This window comes from Medicago sativa, chromosome 8 (genome assembly GCF_051527215.1).
Source record: "Medicago sativa cultivar Bolivia chromosome 8, Bolivia_mono, whole genome shotgun sequence".
Lineage (NCBI taxonomy): Eukaryota > Viridiplantae > Streptophyta > Magnoliopsida > Fabales > Fabaceae > Medicago > Medicago sativa.
In genome coordinates, this window is record NC_140756.1 from 86,542,850 (window position 1) to 86,560,716 (window position 17,867).

Consider the following 17,867-nt stretch of genomic DNA (forward strand, 5'->3'; position numbering starts at 1 on the left):
TTCTCACCAAAACTTAACCTAATCATGCTAAATTCATCCTATAGAATCATACCCTTAATAGTAATGAAAATTAGTCTCACCCTTACCTTGTAATTGCAGAATCGATAGCCTCTCCCTCTGGTTCTCCTCTTCTGACTTTTCTCCCTTTTCTCCAAAAGCGTTTCACGTAAAAACGTTTCCCACTTATGTCTGTATTATTTATTTACTCTTATTACTCATCTCACCTATAAACTTACTCTTTCCACCTCACAGCCTAACTTCTAATATTTTTATTTTATTTCTAATATCTTATTTTATTTAATAATAAAATAAGTCACACCAACATAACAACTTCACAACATCCTATACTCCACATAGTTTCTTCATAAATCGTATAACTTACTCAAATCATAAATCACATAAATTACTCAAATTATAAATCATATAAGTATATATTTATAAATATATTCTAAACTTCATTGAATTAATTAAATAGTTAAGACGGGCGTTACAATTACCATGTTGCAGCTGGGCCTGGTCTACGTAATTAATCAGATTCAACTGCACCTAAGTTTCTCTACTTTTGTTACACTGCATCAGAATATGTGCTGCTGTTTCTGGGACAACATTACACCATGGACAAATTGTTCCAATTTGAACACCCTTCTCGCTAAGCCTCACACGAGTTGGCAAGCAATTTCAAGCTACTCGCCAAACAAAGTTTCTAACCTTTGGTGGTACACTTTACAGTTTACACTATTGTTCTTTCAACAAAAAAAAAAAAGTTTACACTATTGTTAAATTCAACTATGTAAAAGTGTTTTCACCATAACTCGAAGAAATTTTCCTATATGCATTTACAAACATTCGAGTGTCAATTCTCCATCCATGGCGGTGAGGAAGAGGTTATAGGAAGGGATTAGATATGAGCCTGAAGTAACCTTGTTAACCACAACCAGATAATCCATCTCAAATATGAAATGTATGATATTCAACTAACTTGTCATATCTATTCCAATGTAAATGGCCCATGGTTCCGCTCACACATTAGAGTATGAGTCAAATCAGAAGCCACAAATGGACTAACTATGAGAACCACTACTCAATCCTCCACAAATAGAGATCTCTTAATCTCTTATGACTTTGTATGAGACCCATCAACATTATTCTTAGGGTCAAATAAGTTTTTTTATCGCTATAAATACCTCAAATTTTGTTTTTAATCCCTGTAACTTTTTTTTGGTAATTTTAGCCCGACAAATGTTTTTCATCATGACTTTTGGTCCATGATTTTAAGTAAAGTCATGTTTATACTTGATAATTTTAAATTATTTTTGCAGTCATGTTTAGTACATTATATGAATCTCTCATGCAAACGTTTCATTTTTTACAATGAAGGAATTAAATATGAATTTTAAGTTTTTAGTGCTAAAAAATTCATATTTAATTTATAATTTGTTAAAAAAAAATCTACATTTTGTGAGAGATAGTAATATTTTAAACATGTTTGTGAAAATTTATTCAAAATTATGAAGGATACATATGGGTTGACTTAAAAACAAGGATAAAAAATTGTATCGGAAAACATTTGAAAGACCAAAACTTGTTGAAAATATTTAGAAGGATTATATAGGAAATTTAAGATATTTATAAGAAGCAAAAACTTACTTAACTCTTCAAGAGCTCATGTGATGAAGGAGCTCAAGAAACCTCAATGTTTGTGTCTCAAGGATGAGATTTAGAATCATCATTAAGGTTGGAAAAGATACAATGAAATTATCTTGGTTGGTTATTGCACGAAGAAACTGATTACCAACCACAAACTTCCAATTAAGCACCAGACTATTTATATCTTTCCAAAAACAACTCAAAGAAAAATGGGCAATTTTCATGTGTTGTATAAATATCAGGAGTTGTGACGTTCCATTCAAGCCATTATAATATAATCCAAAACTAAAAAACTTACTCTGAATATCTTGAAAGATAAGATCATTCCAGAATATTTTGTTAGAATCTGATTTCCCATTAGATTGAGACTTGATCATCATAATTTCTCACAAATTTTTGTAAGGAAGTTGATTTAGCACTTCCCAGTTCCACAACATAATGAGAGACAACAAATTTCCAATGGACAAGGGCGACCGAGGGAAGAGATTTAGTAAGGATCCATCGGATTCCACTAGTGTACCATTAAGGTACCAATGGTATATACCATTGGCCAATTAGAGTGTGCCACCTACCAATGCTACTTTATAAATGCTTTATTTGATATTTTTTTTAAAGGGAGTGCCACGTGACACATTCTAATTGGGCAATGGTATATACCATTATGGTACACAAATGCTATCCGGAGCCATCATCCTAACTCCAAACATCATTCTAAAATCGAACATGGTGGCCATTCTGAATGCACCAAGTTATGTCTCTAGAGACATCCTCCAGAACACTAACAATAACTTTTCAAGTAGAAGTAAAAATGGATCGATCTATTGTTCACCGTTAAAATATAAGATTACCGCAAGAATATTTAGCACACATTACCTTGACCCAAAGTTTATCTAGACAGATAATCGATTGCCCAGCCAACTTCATCATGTAAACCGAAATAGTCCATTTAGGATTCTTTAAGTCTAATCTCCCTCCCCGTGGACAAACATGTTCCCATGATATGAGAGATGTGTTTTCTAATGATCATATGAGATGTCTATGCAAAAGAAAATTCCACGCGACACAAACAAATGTTCGAATTCTACTTGATTAAATCACATAACCAAGAATTTTCTTGCTAGTTAAGGAAGATTGAACGAAAGTAACTCTTCTAGCAAAAAAATAGAAAATTTGATTTTCATCCTGACAACTTCTTTTGAATAATATGATATTTATTTTGTGAGGCTGAATTTTAGTGGAGCTTTATGTTATACCGTATGAAGGAATTCGCATTCGAAAGACAAGAACTCAAACGTGGCATTTGTGCAAAGAAATTAGAAACTTCATGTTATTCTTGTGGGAATCTTTTAGTGATGTGGCAAGTGAAATGTATATGTAACAACCCAGTTGATAATGTGACGCTGTCTTGGTGAATTTTTTCACTTGGGAATTAATTTCTTTTGTAGATTTTTTTCACTTGGGAATTAATTTCTATTTCATAAAAAAATTATATTAACCTATATCATAAAAACTCAGTTGGTAGGGATATTACATATTATATGCACGGGCCAGTACTTCTTCACATTTAAAATGTGTGAGCTCTAGCCTCTAGGCTACATGACAAAAAAATTATCACATAAACAACAAATTTGATTTAAAACATTGTACAAATATATTGTCATTTAATAACCCATTTTCATGTCAATAAATCAGCTGTCTCTTGTCTAGTCATAAAAAATCAATCTCAAATGCATACTTGGGGGAAATGCCAAGATATCTTTAAAATTGAAGGACCAGATTTGTAAATTTAAAAACAAAGGAACCAAAATCGTAAATAGAGCAAAATAAAGGGACTTAACTGCATGGTGGAAAAAAAATGGAAATGGGACTTAAGTGCATTTAACAGGGATAGCGTAGAACAGGATGTGTGAGTTACTAATTTTCAGAAAAGTGGGCATCTTATAAAAAAAATAAAAAATAAAGGCATCCACGTCAGTCGTGAAGATTTCGGGAAGGGAAGTGTCGCTATGTTTAGCATTTTCCTTTAAACATTTTATGTATTGTGTGTTAATTAGGCTCAGGCCATCCTTTTATCTCCACGTTTTCTCTCTCTTTTTATTGTTGTGATGGTGACTTGAATAATTTTGTTTCTATTCCAAATTTTATAAATGAACCTTCCAACTTAATCCCAATACCTTAAACAGAAAAAATATAGATTATCCAAGAAAGAAAATCTAATCAATTATATTAGCAAGTTGGCACAATGCAACAGTTCATCTAAAATATGCAGCTAAACTACTCAACGTAAATTCTACAATTATGGCAACATGAAAAACTGCCAGATCTGTTAGTCAGAATATAAGGGATAAACTATGCTGTCATTTATCTTTTAATCTTTGATCTCTTTCTACCTTATTGATCCGCAGATTGAAGAAACCTTGCAAACACCAGCTGATGTGGTAAGTGGAACATTTTTGTAGCATGCAACTAGCTCTTCATTTGTGTGCAGATCTATTTGCAATGTCTCCCAAATTTTCTTCTTTGGGTTTAAGAGTTCATCAGGCTTCCCTTCGTGTCCTGGGAAAGTAATTCTTTCTCCAACACAAGCAGAACTCGGCGGTTCAACCAACTCAACCTAGAGGATGCACAGAAATAAGAAATTCAGTACTCTATTACTATCACATTTCAGTGGGAGGAAGCACTCCAAAGGAAAATAAAAATATAGAAGAAAAACGGTATTAGTAAATATTATCCACACTATTTCTTGACAAGTTACAAAAGTAAATGGCAGCATAATATGAGGTGCTACAAACCCATACAGTGCTCCTTTTATCTTTGAAACTTCTCGTAATCTATGCGATCGGAATGGAAATTCAGTGATCAAATATTTATGTCAGTCAGATGGAAAAGGCATCAAGAAAGTTATCTATCACTATCGGATTGGAGAACTTAATTTTCTTTCAGTCAACACTACCATACGTTATTGTACTATATCTTTAAAATCATAAACACCCAACATGTGTGATCGTATATATCTTTATTAGCTATACTATTACCATCAAGCCATGGTGCAATTTAAGGTGCTAACAAGCAGAGATCGACGCCTACTTTTGTAAAGGAAAAGGCATTGTGTGTTTTTCCTTACCTTGGTGTGATCATCATTGGAAGCAGCAAGAACCATTGCTTGAGATTTAATTCCCCTCACGGTTGCTGGCTTTAGGTTGCAAAGTACACATACCTTTCGGTTCTGAAGAAAGATATTAGAATTAATTATTAGTTAATCAGTAGATGAAACAGAATCATCAGAAGTTGCATTTAAAGGTAATATACTATATAGACAACAGAACCAGACAGAAACCTGCAGTCGGTCAACTGGTATATACTTGACAAGTCCACTGACAACGGTTCTTGTCTGTTCTTCACCAACATCAATCTCTTCAACATACAGGGAATCTGCATCGGGATGCTTTTCAGCTGTTTTTATGAGACCAATCCGAATATCAAGCCTAGTGATTGTAATATCTTGTTCAGCAGCAGCCTTATTTTTGGCTCCATTTGATGATTTTTTCTTCATTTTGCCATCTGTTGCAACAATGAAGCCTGAAGCTGTTAAGCTTACTACTAACATACTCAGATAACAAGGTGTGCAATAACTTCTACATACACATTAACCAAAAAAACGATATAAACGGTTTCATTTCGAGTCAAGTGTAGTTAAGGAAATGACAGGAAAACGGGGTCATAACATCAATGCCTTCAAGGTTTTTGAGATCTCAGAAGAGCTTTGAAAGAATAATAAATTCTTAAAGTACTTGTCAATCAGCTTTTAAGCCAGAACAAACGAAAAATATCTGTAATGATTACTATATTATGAAAAGTTATGGACTTCTTTAGATAACAAAACACATAATTGTTATTTCACACATTTCACGCATGGTTAACCCAGATCAATGCATATATCATGATTGGATAACTCACTAACCTACAATTGAACTTTATTAACCACAAATTTGAAAGTTATAAACCACAATTTCAGGTGTTTCAACTCCACGTGAATTTGAACACCTGAAAATTATGGAATATGGTCGGTTGTCACATTTTGTGGTGAGGCAAGTGCTTTATTTGGGAGGTGTAGAGATTTCTTAAGGTATTATAGTTTCGATATACATTTCCGGTTTTTCTTCTCGAGGTTCATGTTTTTATGAAAATAATATGATAATACTGCATCATTTGCCTGTGGACATCTAAAACTCAAAATTTTAGTTAGAAATGGATAGAATATAACACCTGAAACTTCTGTTTTCTTCAATTGTTCAGCAACATTTTCAGCTTCAGCCTCTGCACGTATAATCCTATCAGCTTGACTTCCTGCAAATTTATTCTTGTAGCCCTCCAATTCGTCGTTTTTCTGGTCAAGGATTTTGAATACATCAATGACTCAAAAACAAAAGCAAATTTGAATAGCTTTACTAACTTCAGAAAGCGGGACACTTACCAGCTCCCTGAACAATGGCTTGGGTGTTCCAATTTTACGACCAGCACTTAGGATATCCCAGGGTCTTCTTACTCTATCAACGTCACCTTTATCATCAGAAAGTGAAAGATGCACCTCCGCAGACAAATTTAGCTGCTTAAACACCTTCAGGGAGAGAAAATAGAGAAGTGTCAACAATGTCACGGGATAAGTAACTAAAATACCAACAAAAGAGGAACACAGGTATAGAGGGGACTAATTTTACCTCAAGAGTGAAAGATGGCATAAATGGTTCCAATAAACAAGCAAGAAGATATACAATCCCAGCAGCAGTTTTTATAACAAGAGAGCAGAGAGATCGGTTTTCTTTGTAAAGGCGCCAAAATGCAGTTTCCTACAAAGTAAATTGCACAAGAACTTAAGAAGCAGTGTACACATCCATGTACATCAAATTGTATGAATGAATATTTAGGGTGGGACGAAAACAAAAATAGAGAATGAAGCAATTTGAAAGTAACCTGCAAATATGCATTCCCCTCGCCTGATATACTCATTGCAATTTTTAATCCTTGCTTTAATTTAACCTTCACAGATTTACAATAAGAAATACCATCAGACTGGTAAAAAGCAGATTAGGAGTCAAAAAGTGCATTCTGGTGATTACAAACTTATTTCAGGTGTTTTAAGTTCACAAAACTTATTCTTGTTTTCTATCTTTAAATAAGATCCTAGTGTTGTTTTTATTTTTGGTTTTCTCATGATTGTTGCCGCTTCAACCAGAACTGTCACCTATTCACCACCACCATCACTGCCACATGGTACACGCCATTGCTGCTGCTTATATTCTCCACCATAGCCATCCGGTACCTTCTACAATTGCTGTAGGCACCTTTTGTCCTTGTTGCTACAACACCCTCTAATAACCAGAATTGCCACCTTCCACCATCATTGCCGACACCATCTAGCACTGTTGCAAATTGATGCCATCCGTTCTCGCTGCCATCACTTCCAGTACCAGGTACTCTCCACTTTCAAAAATATGATCTCAAAACAAATTTACCGATTCAAATTATCACCACCAAATAGATTTCTATTTTGTTATTAAAAAAAGGGCTGTCCGGTGCACTAAAACTCCCGCATACGCAGGGTCTGAGAAGGGGTCCCACCGTTATTTCGAAATATTCTTATAAAAACATTTTCAGAATAAAATAAAATAAGAACACACTCAAACAGGCCCTACAATATCATGCTATTTCAAAAGGGGGATTACCAACCTTTTCCATGGCTTCTATGTATTGATCCAAATACGCAGAAACTTTATCGGCCAATTTTTTGGTTGGATCATGGGAGTCGCCACTTACATCCTCAGCAACAGCAGGAACAATGGAATTATATCCTTCACCTTTACAAGACAAAATGCGTAAGGTAAATGAAAAGTAGCAAAAAAAAATTAACTTCAATAAATAGTGGTGTAGCAATAATGAAGAAGGAATAGATAATTAGATATATATCTTCTGGCTTCCCAAATACAATGCTAAAGGACAATTAATTGTCAATATCAGCAAGAAACATACTCATAAATATTCATAGCAACTAATCAGCACAGATTTCAAGTCAAAAATTACAAAAGAGCTCAACCAACCTTCAGGTTTGGCAATAAAACTCAAAACTCGGTTGATGAAGTTTCCCAAATTATTCAGCAGCTCATTATTTAATTTTGCTTGCAAGTCAGGCCATGTAAAGTCTGTATCTGATACCTACAAATGCATAAACACAATCAATGTACTCAATGACAGGAGAGAAAATTAACAATTTGTATTTTCAAGATCTGTATAAACAATTCACTTAAAAAAAACTATATAAATGTGTTAATAAGATATGTTTAAGATTGAATTACCTCGGGCCTATTTATGAGCAGGTAATATCTCCACACTTCAACGGGAATATTAGTGTCTTTCACATCATTACCGAATACCCCGATGCCATCGCTCTTAGAAAACTTACCTAGAAATCACTTAATCTTTGTTACTTTAAAATGGTGAAACCACAAACATGATTACTTATTCAATGTTGGGCCTGTTTGGTTTCAGAAAACGATTTGTTTTCATTTTCGATTATAAAACTGCCACTTCGCTTTCACTTTGTTTCCTGTTTTCCAACAATTGTTTTCATGGTTTCTTGTACAAGTCTTAGAAAACAGGAAACAAAGTAAAAACAAGATGGTGGTTTTGAAATTAAAACTGAAACGAAGTTAGTATTAAAAGTGAAAGTAAGAAATTAAAACTGAAAATATTTTCTTAAACAAAATGAACCATATGGTATCTGTCAATATGCATCGTCCACCGATTTTCAAAAAGATTACTATTACTAACCTGATTCATACTTCAAGTATTCAGTAACACTAATAGTCTTCATTAAAGTCCAATTTTCACCGGTTCCGAGCAGAGTAGATGGAAATATTACCTGTAGAACAAATTTCATCAGTTAGCAAATAATTATTTCCCCAATAATCATATCCACAAAATACAACCCAGTCTATCAACCAATGAAAAGATAGTTCTAGTTGCTTTTGTTTTAAAACTTACAAGCCTACAACAAGATTCAAAACACTGAAGAATCCATTGGCATTAAATAAGGGCAAAGCAAGAGGTGCCAAATTGAGTACTAAGAGGCAATAGCATAGGATAAACAAATGTTTACCAGGAGGATTTACAGCATACAAATAAAAAGCTGCTTAACATTAAAATAAAAAAAGTGGCATAATATTAACTCAAAAGATCAATCATTCAAAAGAGAATACCGATAATTCATAATTCTGGCTAGTGATTACTGGAAACAATATTAAAAAGCTTAGGGTTAATTATGTTTCTAGTCCCTATAAAATAGCGACCTTGTAAGTTTAGTCCTTACTTAATTTTAATAGCATTTTTAGTCCCTAATTTTGTTTTTTTGCCTTGAGTATTAGTCCCTACTCAATTCAAATTTGTTTAATTTATGCTTAAACTCTTAAATTTTTGAACAATTTTTTGCAAACATGTTTAGAACATTACTAAAAGTTCCTCCGCAAAAAATTATCGCAAAATTTGATTTCTACATCCAGATTTTATTACTTTTTATCTTTAACTTTTGTCGTTTTAAAAAATTCATATTTAATTCATTTCATGTCTGAAAATTCTAAATTTTAGTAAACGAACCTTTCATAGTGTTCTAACCTTGTCTCAAAAAAATCGTTCAAAAATTTAAGAGTTTAAGGATAATTAATCAAACTTTGTTTTAGCAGGGACTAAAATTATAAGTAAATTTTTTTTTATAGGGACTAAAAATGCTATTAAAATTAAGTAAGGACTAAACTTACAAGGTCGCTATTTTATAGGGACTAGAAACATAATTAACCCAAAAGCTTAAACATTAAAATCTGCTGAAGATGGAAGACATGTTGAAAGAGAATGCAGGCAGAGTACAATTGCATATGCATATTGAAAGGTTTACGTATCATTGGTGTTAGAGGAGTAATATTCACCGACACTTCAGTTTTTCTGTTTTAAAAATAGAACAAGAAAAACCAGAGTTCACTTTTTCCTGCATTTGCAGCTACATCTGATATGAAAAAAACGAAATAGCAGCCACTATTGCCCAATAGCGAAACTAGGATATGTCACAGTTTTCAAAAGCCTCCGTCAAAATCCGCTCAACTATAGTACAACTATTTGACAAAACTTCACATAATAAATATAAAGTCCTCAAATTGCATGAAGGTAATATCTTACCGTGTGGAAGAACACGTTGTCCTTTCCCATAAACTGATACAGCTCCACATTCTCTGGGTTTTTCCACCACTTCTCCCAATCATGTGTGTAGCATGCGGTGATTGAAATATAACCAATAGGCGCATCAAACCACACATAGAAAACCTTCCAATTTAAAGAAAACAATTTATAAATTTACTGAACAAAAAAACAACGGACATTATGAAAAACCCAACCCAACGGAAAATCAATCTAACCTTGTTACTATATTTTTCATGTGGAACAGGAACCCCCCACTTCAGATCTCTAGTAATACAGCGTCGCTCTAATCCATCTCTGAGCCGTGCATTGGTTGTTTGAATAGCGTTCTGACTCCAGGATCCGACCACAGACATCTCGTTGACGTATTTTTCCAATTTGTCTTTGAACAGAGGGAGCTCAAGAAATAAGTGGTCTGTATCACGAAGACGAGGACTTTTTTCGCAAACCTGTTACAGTGGTCAAAAAACAACAAATGCATAAACATGTGTGCTTCAAAAATTGTGATCTATACACAGTATCAAAAAGAAGGACCAAAGAAAGAAACCCAATAAAAAGGGGAAGAAAACTGAAAGGAACATAGACTACAATGAAAATTTAGGGAGAGGGTTACTACCTTGCACCTAGGATTGTTCAACTCTGTAGGATTGAGAAGCTTTCCACACTTATCACATTGATCACCTCGTGCAGAAGCATACTCACACCCAGGAGTTGGACAGGTACCTTCCACAAGCCGATCACACAAGAACCTTTCGCATGTATCGCAGTAAAGCTGAAATTTGATAAGCATTTTAGTAAAGCATAATAAAGACCCTTTCTGAAATTTTTAACTAAACAAGAGAGGCAACAATAACCAATAAAATAAATAGAAAATTGAACACCTGCTCCATTGTTCTCTCGGAAAGCCATTTGTTATCAAATATCTTATGGAAAATTGATTGGCAAATTTCAGTTTGCTCAGGAGAAGAGGTTCGCCCAAATTTATCAAAACTTATATCGAACCAATCGTAAACCTCTTTATGAATAGCATGGTATCTACACAAAAACGCAGAGAGAAGTGTAAAAGCCTTGAATAAAAATCACAAAAGATAAAGAGGAAAGAAATTGATAGTACTTACTTGTCAGCAATTTGTTTAGGAGAACAATTTTCTTCCAAGGCTCGAGTAACGATTGGAGTACCATACTCATCAGTACCACAAATGTAGAGAACATTGTAACCCCTAAGTCGACAGTATCGAGCATAAACGTCGGCACTCAATACACATCCAATGATGTTGCCGAGATGAGGAACGTTGTTGACATATGGGAGGGCACTGGTGATGAGGATGTTTCCTTTTCCTTCCACCGGAACCTTCACCGCTTTCCGATTTCCCGACATTATTTCGTTCGCTTGCCGGCTGCTTGTTCTGGAAAAGAAGAGGACGAAGAGAAGAGAAGAGAAGAACGGTTAGAGTGTTTATGTATGGAGCTTTGGTCAACAAGTCGTGGGACTCAAGCAAAAGGAAGAAAAGAAAATACTGGTTGAAAAGAATTCATTCTAATTTATAGAGAGATTCATGGAGTTAATCATAAATCAAAACCAAATCTTTTTAAAAATAAATTATATCTTTTTTTTTCTAATGCCAAAAATAAAAATCTATCTTTCACTTCACTTGTTATAATTTACAATTTCATTATTTTATAATAATAACTATCGAAAAAACAGGCGATCACGTTCTCGTATTTCCGCTCTTTTTATTGCACTAACGTTTGAAAATTATGAATGATATTTTTTTATGAAATTTTAATTTTCATTAAAACTAAAAATATAAATGTTTGTTGATTTCAAATTATTATAACGAACCAAACTAACCCTTATCTATTTCAATAACACCAACAATATAACAAAAATCATATTTTTTAATGACACCGACAACAATTTTTATTATAGAAAAATAATTTAAGGATATAATTGGGATAATAAAAAATTAAGTATACATAAATTAATCTCATATGTTATACTTTTCAAAGGATAAATTAATCTCGTTTGTTACACTTTTCAAAGGATAAAGGAAAAAAATGAACATATATATACTCATATCGTTTTGTTACACTTTTATGTAATATTTTAATTTACTTTTATTTATTTGTTATATGTGATATTTTATATTTGTATTGAAAATTAAAGGTAATTTTAGAAAAAGTAAAAGTCAAACCAAAAAAGGCAAAACATGATAATTTCTTGGCAAATTCTACCGTACACCCAACATATTTGAGTGTACCGGTACACCAAACCCTTAAATTTATAGTTAAATGAGTTGTTTTTTGAAGAAAAATATTATTTTTTATCGATTATAATTATAATGATTAAATCTTATTCATCAAAAGCGTCAACGAAATCAAATTGATTTTTTTTTTTTGAATTTTTATTGCTCATAATAGAGAACTTTGATTATTTTATACGAGAGTATGTAAAAAACTTATTATGATTCTTGTAAACAACGAATGATGTGTTTTTCTTATGAAATGATATTTTCTAAAATATAAATGCCGATAAATAGCTATTTATTTCATAAAATTGATCGTTAATTTATAAATATAGAAAGCAAGAGTACCGGTACACCTCAATCTACGAGTGTACCGTAGAAGTTCCCTAATTTCTTTGCTCATCATCATCAGATTGAAATACATATAATTTAATTATTATTTTTCTCACCTTTATAATTTTCCCCTTCCACGCGTCACCCCCTTCTCCTCTTCAAAACAAAAATAAATTAATAAATAAAAACAGTTATTATTATTTTTATTAGTAAAAAGAACCTCACTCGAGCCCTAACCCTTTCTCGAGAATGTTAAGCAGTGTAGCATCCATTCTCTCCAACAAAGCACGCTTGGCTTTGGGTATCGGCGATGCCTGTACTCCTCAGTCTACACCGTGAAGAGCGGCCAACACACCGTCCTCACGATCGATTCCACGACACTCTTTCAGAATCCATTGGCAAAGGAACTCATTTCCTGATCTCATGGCTTCAAAAGCCCTGCATCTTGGACGTCCACGCTCGTCCTCACACATTCTCATCCATCTCCGTTACCAGAGATCATGAGCCTGTGAATCTCATTCTTCGTGTTAAGTATGATGAGGTTCTTCCTTCTATTGCTAATGAGGATTTCAATATTCTTATTGATGAGATTCACATTACTCATTTCTCTTGTACCGACAAGCCCGGGTAAATATTTATTTTGTCTATTAACATTCTACAGTAGCAGTCGAGAGTTTAATTTATTGCTGCATCTATTTTATTTTAAAATATATCTATTTTATTTTAAAATATACATTTAGACTGAGAGATAACCCTAATTAACATTTTACCAATTAAAAATATTTTTTTTTGGAACATTTATAATTTATATGACTATTTTGATGCTGCTCTACATTTCAAAGACTGAATTTCTAGTCCATACAACTGAATTTGATATTCACAAGGAATATTTACGGATCCATTTGATGTTAGGGATTCAACTTTAGGGACTAATCTGAAGTCTCTCTCAACTAAAGATGACATTTGGACTAAAATTAGCGGCAATTTATCATATCAACATTTTTTACATTTCAATGACCATTTTGTTTGTCAATTCTCTATATGGTCCAATGTTAGGGTTTTTGAGCAGAAGCAGGTGCCACCAACGGAGAAGCGACACGATTTTATGGTAACTTTGAAGAAGGGATGCAAAGGGGAAAATGTACTTATCTCGAGGTGGTTGGTGAACCGTGAGGCTCTTTTATTGGCCATCTCAATCTACCTCCTGTGCATATCGTCATGGAGGAACCTCTCCTCCTATTTAATGGCAAGGAGCTGTGCTGATGGAACGTGATCCGACAGTGTTAAATTTTGGGTTGAATGTAACACTTAACGATTATGTTTATGAACTCATACCACATATTCCAAAGCTTACCTTTGGTATGTTGGTTGAACCTTACTAACAATTATGTCTATGAACCTTACAACAAAATTCTAAAGCTTGCCTTTGACACGCTAGTCTTTTTTCTAACTTTTGTTCGTTTGTTTATAATAATTACTCTTTTCGTTTGATAACTCTTGATATGACATATATACTTCATTTTACAAAGCGGACGGTAGTATATGTGCCGTACCAAGAGTTATCCAAAGAGAATAATAACTATATATTATCAACAAAGAAACAAATAAATAGAAAAAGATTGATTGTCAAAGACAAATTTTTGGAATTTATGGGTAAGATTTCAACAAACATAATTGTTAAGAGTTATACTCTTAGTTTTGTTGTTGAGTTAGGTTCAACATAAAATTTTAAAACAATAACACAGTCTATCTAATATGCAACCACTATCGTAGATTTACTATAGAAATAATTAGGGTTGTTGTTTACTTTGGTTGTATTTTATGTGTGAAATTTGATGTAGTTGTGTGTGTCTTGCAATTTGATTCATGAAAGTTTATTTTGGTGTTCTATGTAATGTTAAACTTGGATCCGGATTGAGTCACTCTAAATCTGAATGTTACGTTGACATGTTAGTCAAAAAATTTACACTAAATGTCATGTTTTAAAACATTTAACCATAAAATAAAATAAAAAGACCGTGTGCCCTCTCATCATGCTCGCGTTTGGTGTGTTGAGGTTGGGGTTTTGCCTTGGGCCGAGTTCACCGTTCCAAACAGTGATTTGATTTTTCATCTTAGCGCAAAATAGTTTGATCCTAACGGGTATGTGTATTTACATCTTTTCCAAGTGCTGTGTGGTATGATTTTGTTAATCTTAGCGTGATATATATAGTTTGATCTTCAACCGGAACCTTCGTCTATTTCTGATTTTCTGCCATTATCTCAATCGCAGTGGCGAAGAATGACAACATGTATGCATTTTCGGTTTCTTCTTTCCTGGTTCAACAAGTCGTGGCTCCAATCTAAAGGAAGAAAAGAAATTACTGAAACTCAATAATGAATGACTCGTTGAAAAGAATTAATTCAAAATTATAGAGATATATGGAGTCAATCATAAATCAAAACCAAATCTTTATAAAAATAAGTAATATCTTTTTTTTTTCTAATGCTAATGGTTGCACCCGAAGTCCTAGGGTCAATTTGTTGTGGTTGATAAATTTAGAGATGGAACTAACAATGTTTTTTTTAAAGCCAGAAAATTAACCCATTTTATTCATCAAAGTAATCATAATACATGAAAGAATATAATCAAAAACTTGATAACTAGCATAAGTATGAAAAGACATAGAAAGATAAGCTATGAACTTTAACATACTTAAAGTAGCTTATCAAAAATACTATTGGAAGAAGTTTAACTGTGATTAGTTAGATTAATCAGTAGCACTTCAATCTTCTCATTAGGGTTTATGGCAGATCAAGAAATGCAAGAGAGTCAACCGACAGTAGATCTCCATAATACCCCTTCTGAAGTTGCAACCGCACCTCCTCTAAACAATGTTCAGTGAGTAACTAAATGTTTTTGTGAAATTATTTTGATATGGATGGTGAGACGAACGACACACAAGCTATGTATCACCGACGCCAAGTAGACACCGGCACGTTGAAATCAATATTAATTTGCAAAAATAACATAATTGAATGTAATCAACCAGTGTCCTGACACCGCACACATTCTATCAGAAGTGCCGGTGTTATAGAACACACAAGTTAATAAATGAATGCCTTCGAGAGAAATTTATTAAAAAAATTAATTGCGTACATGATTGAAATTCTCTATTTTTTTTTTTTTTGGACCAAAATTGAAATTCTCTTATTAAGTGTAGTTTTTTATGGACAACATTATGCTTTATTCATATTATTACTAAATGCCGCCAAATTGGGAAAGATATTTGTTGCTGTTTACTTCATTTTACATTAAAATTATCCTTTCAAGTAATTATGCTTTTAGTAATTAGTTACATTGAATTTCTGAAAATGCAATAAATTTCCTTCTCTTTAGAAAAAACTAATTACTGACTAAGGTGTTTTTACTTGAAGAAATCTTGTTTCAACGGCAAATTGTGGGTGTAAGTTGGACTTCAAAGCAATTGCTCTCCAATTTCGTAACTCAGAGTACAATGCAAAGGCAAGTTTCATCTGCTCATTCATTGTGAACCTCATTCAAATACCATCTGTCTTATGTATGCAAGTCTGTGTGTGTGTGTTGCGTTGCGTGTGTATGCTTTTTCCCTTGGAGTGGTAATAAGTTTGTTTTAGTGGCACTGACAGATGTTTGTGATGTAAAATTATTTGCAGCGTCACCCTTTCATCATTTCGAAGATGAGAGAACCAAAACCAACTGCACTTATTTTTGCTTCTGGCAAGATCGTATGCTCTTTTGTTGCACTTTCTCATTGAAGTGCTTTTTATTTGTGTGTGCTTTTTTTTTTAACGTTGTATTCAAATACTGTGTGTTATTATTTATATGACCATGTCCCAAATGTTCCTTTTGTATAACCAAATAATTTGGCATAGTACTTTTGAAGGGTCTCTTTCTGATGCTGTTCTAATTTAACTAGATTTGTATTGGAGCTAAGAGTGACCAACAGTCTAAATATGCAGCAAGGAAGGTATGTTCTTGTTCTGTTATTTGGTTATAATCTCATTCATGCTATTGCCGTGCATATGAATTATTGATATCCTCCGATGGAGGATCTCGAGGCTAATTACGCTGGATTAGAACCTGTCTATTTTCAAAATTTACGCTATTTTCTACGTGTGCTTTCAGTATGTCCGCGTCATCCAAAAGCTTGGTTTCCCTGCCAGATTTAAGGTACAAAACATCTGCCCTTCAGATTATCTTCACTAAAACTGTTTCATCAACTATGGTTTATATGTGCTTTTTTCCGTAGTACTTGATTCCTTCGGCTTTACTTATGCTTTAGGATTTCAAGATTTGCGGCCCTTGTCACCCTGAATGGTTGGAGCATCTGTTAGAGGGTCTTGCATATTCCCATGGTGCTTCATCTAGTCTATACTCGGTTGATGAAGTTTCAAAACGTATTCAGCAACTCACCATTTAATTTTGTTTGCAAGTCAGGCCATGTAAAGTCTATATCTTAGACCTACAAATGCATAAACACATTCAATATGTACTCAATGACAGGAGAGAAAATGAACATTTTTTATCTTCAAGATTATTAAGTGTTAATAAGACATGTTTTATGCATTTTAATTACCCCAGGCCTATTTGTGAATATCTCCACATTTCAACTGGAATTGTGCATAAACACATTCAATATGTACCAAGATGCCATTGCTCATAGAAAACATCCCTATAAACCACTTGTGTAAAATTAAAATACAGTTGTATATGTTAAATAACAATTTCCTATTCCAAAGTTTCATATTGTTTTAAATTAGAGTTAAATAATAATTTCCTCTTCCAAAATTAGAATTCTTCGCAATATAGTTCATCTTCCGGGGGGTGTCAGATTATACTAAATTAATTTAAGTAGTTTAGTTGATACTCCCTCCGTTTCAAAATGAGTGTCGTTTTAGGTGTTTACACACGTATTAAGAAATGCAATGATTAAAAGAAAGAGAATGGTTATTTTACCAAATTATCCTTATTAACTATTGGTTAGTTTTAAAAGTAATACTTTGGAAGTAGTGTGCAGAGTATTAATTGGAGGGTACAATTGAAAAGAAAAAGTTATTATTGCATTGGAAGCTGAAAGTGACATTCATTTTGAAACAAATTTTTTGGCTAAAGCGACACTCATTTTGAAACGGAGGGAGTAATATATTTACTTCTATTATGAAGTTAGTTATTCCATCCTATTTTATTTTTTCTAGTATTCTTGCTAGTTAGTTGCATCATGTATTACTACTATTTATTTTATATATATAAATCAGGCAAAGTAAATTATTAATAATTAAAGTGGACGAATGGTCATTTTACAATAATATTCAAGGGAAATTGAACATCGTCCCATATGGTTATAATCTCAAACTCTCATAGCTGAATTGACAATTCATTGA

At 33.2% G+C, this 17,867-nt stretch overlaps 1 protein-coding gene, 1 long non-coding RNA gene and 1 pseudogene across 2 annotated transcripts; 2 read left to right on the plus strand and 1 right to left on the minus strand.

Moving 5' to 3' along the window:
- Positions 1-3,842: 3,842 nt before the first annotated feature.
- LOC146902717 (methionine--tRNA ligase, cytoplasmic-like) lies at positions 3,843-11,375 on the minus strand. The gene is made up of 16 exons (XM_085732674.1): positions 11,004-11,375; positions 10,767-10,920; positions 10,502-10,657; positions 10,104-10,334; positions 9,868-10,011; positions 8,473-8,563; positions 7,998-8,104; positions 7,743-7,857; positions 7,375-7,502; positions 6,619-6,684; positions 6,366-6,494; positions 6,122-6,265; positions 5,914-6,034; positions 4,985-5,208; positions 4,772-4,873; positions 3,843-4,261 (listed from the first exon to the last, which is right to left on the minus strand). Exons 1-16 carry the CDS (start codon positions 11,261-11,263, stop codon positions 4,034-4,036), a joined length of 2,400 nt encoding a protein of 799 aa, XP_085588800.1. The 5' UTR covers positions 11,264-11,375; the 3' UTR covers positions 3,843-4,033.
- Positions 11,376-12,794: 1,419 nt separating this feature from the next.
- Positions 12,795-13,837, plus strand: LOC146902718 (uncharacterized). The gene is made up of 2 exons (XR_015022692.1): positions 12,795-13,091; positions 13,521-13,837. It is a non-coding gene; the product is annotated as an uncharacterized LOC146902718 (long non-coding RNA).
- Positions 13,838-15,250: 1,413 nt separating this feature from the next.
- On the plus strand, positions 15,251-16,735 carry LOC146902719 (TATA-box-binding protein-like; annotated as a pseudogene).
- Positions 16,736-17,867: the final 1,132 nt, after the last annotated feature.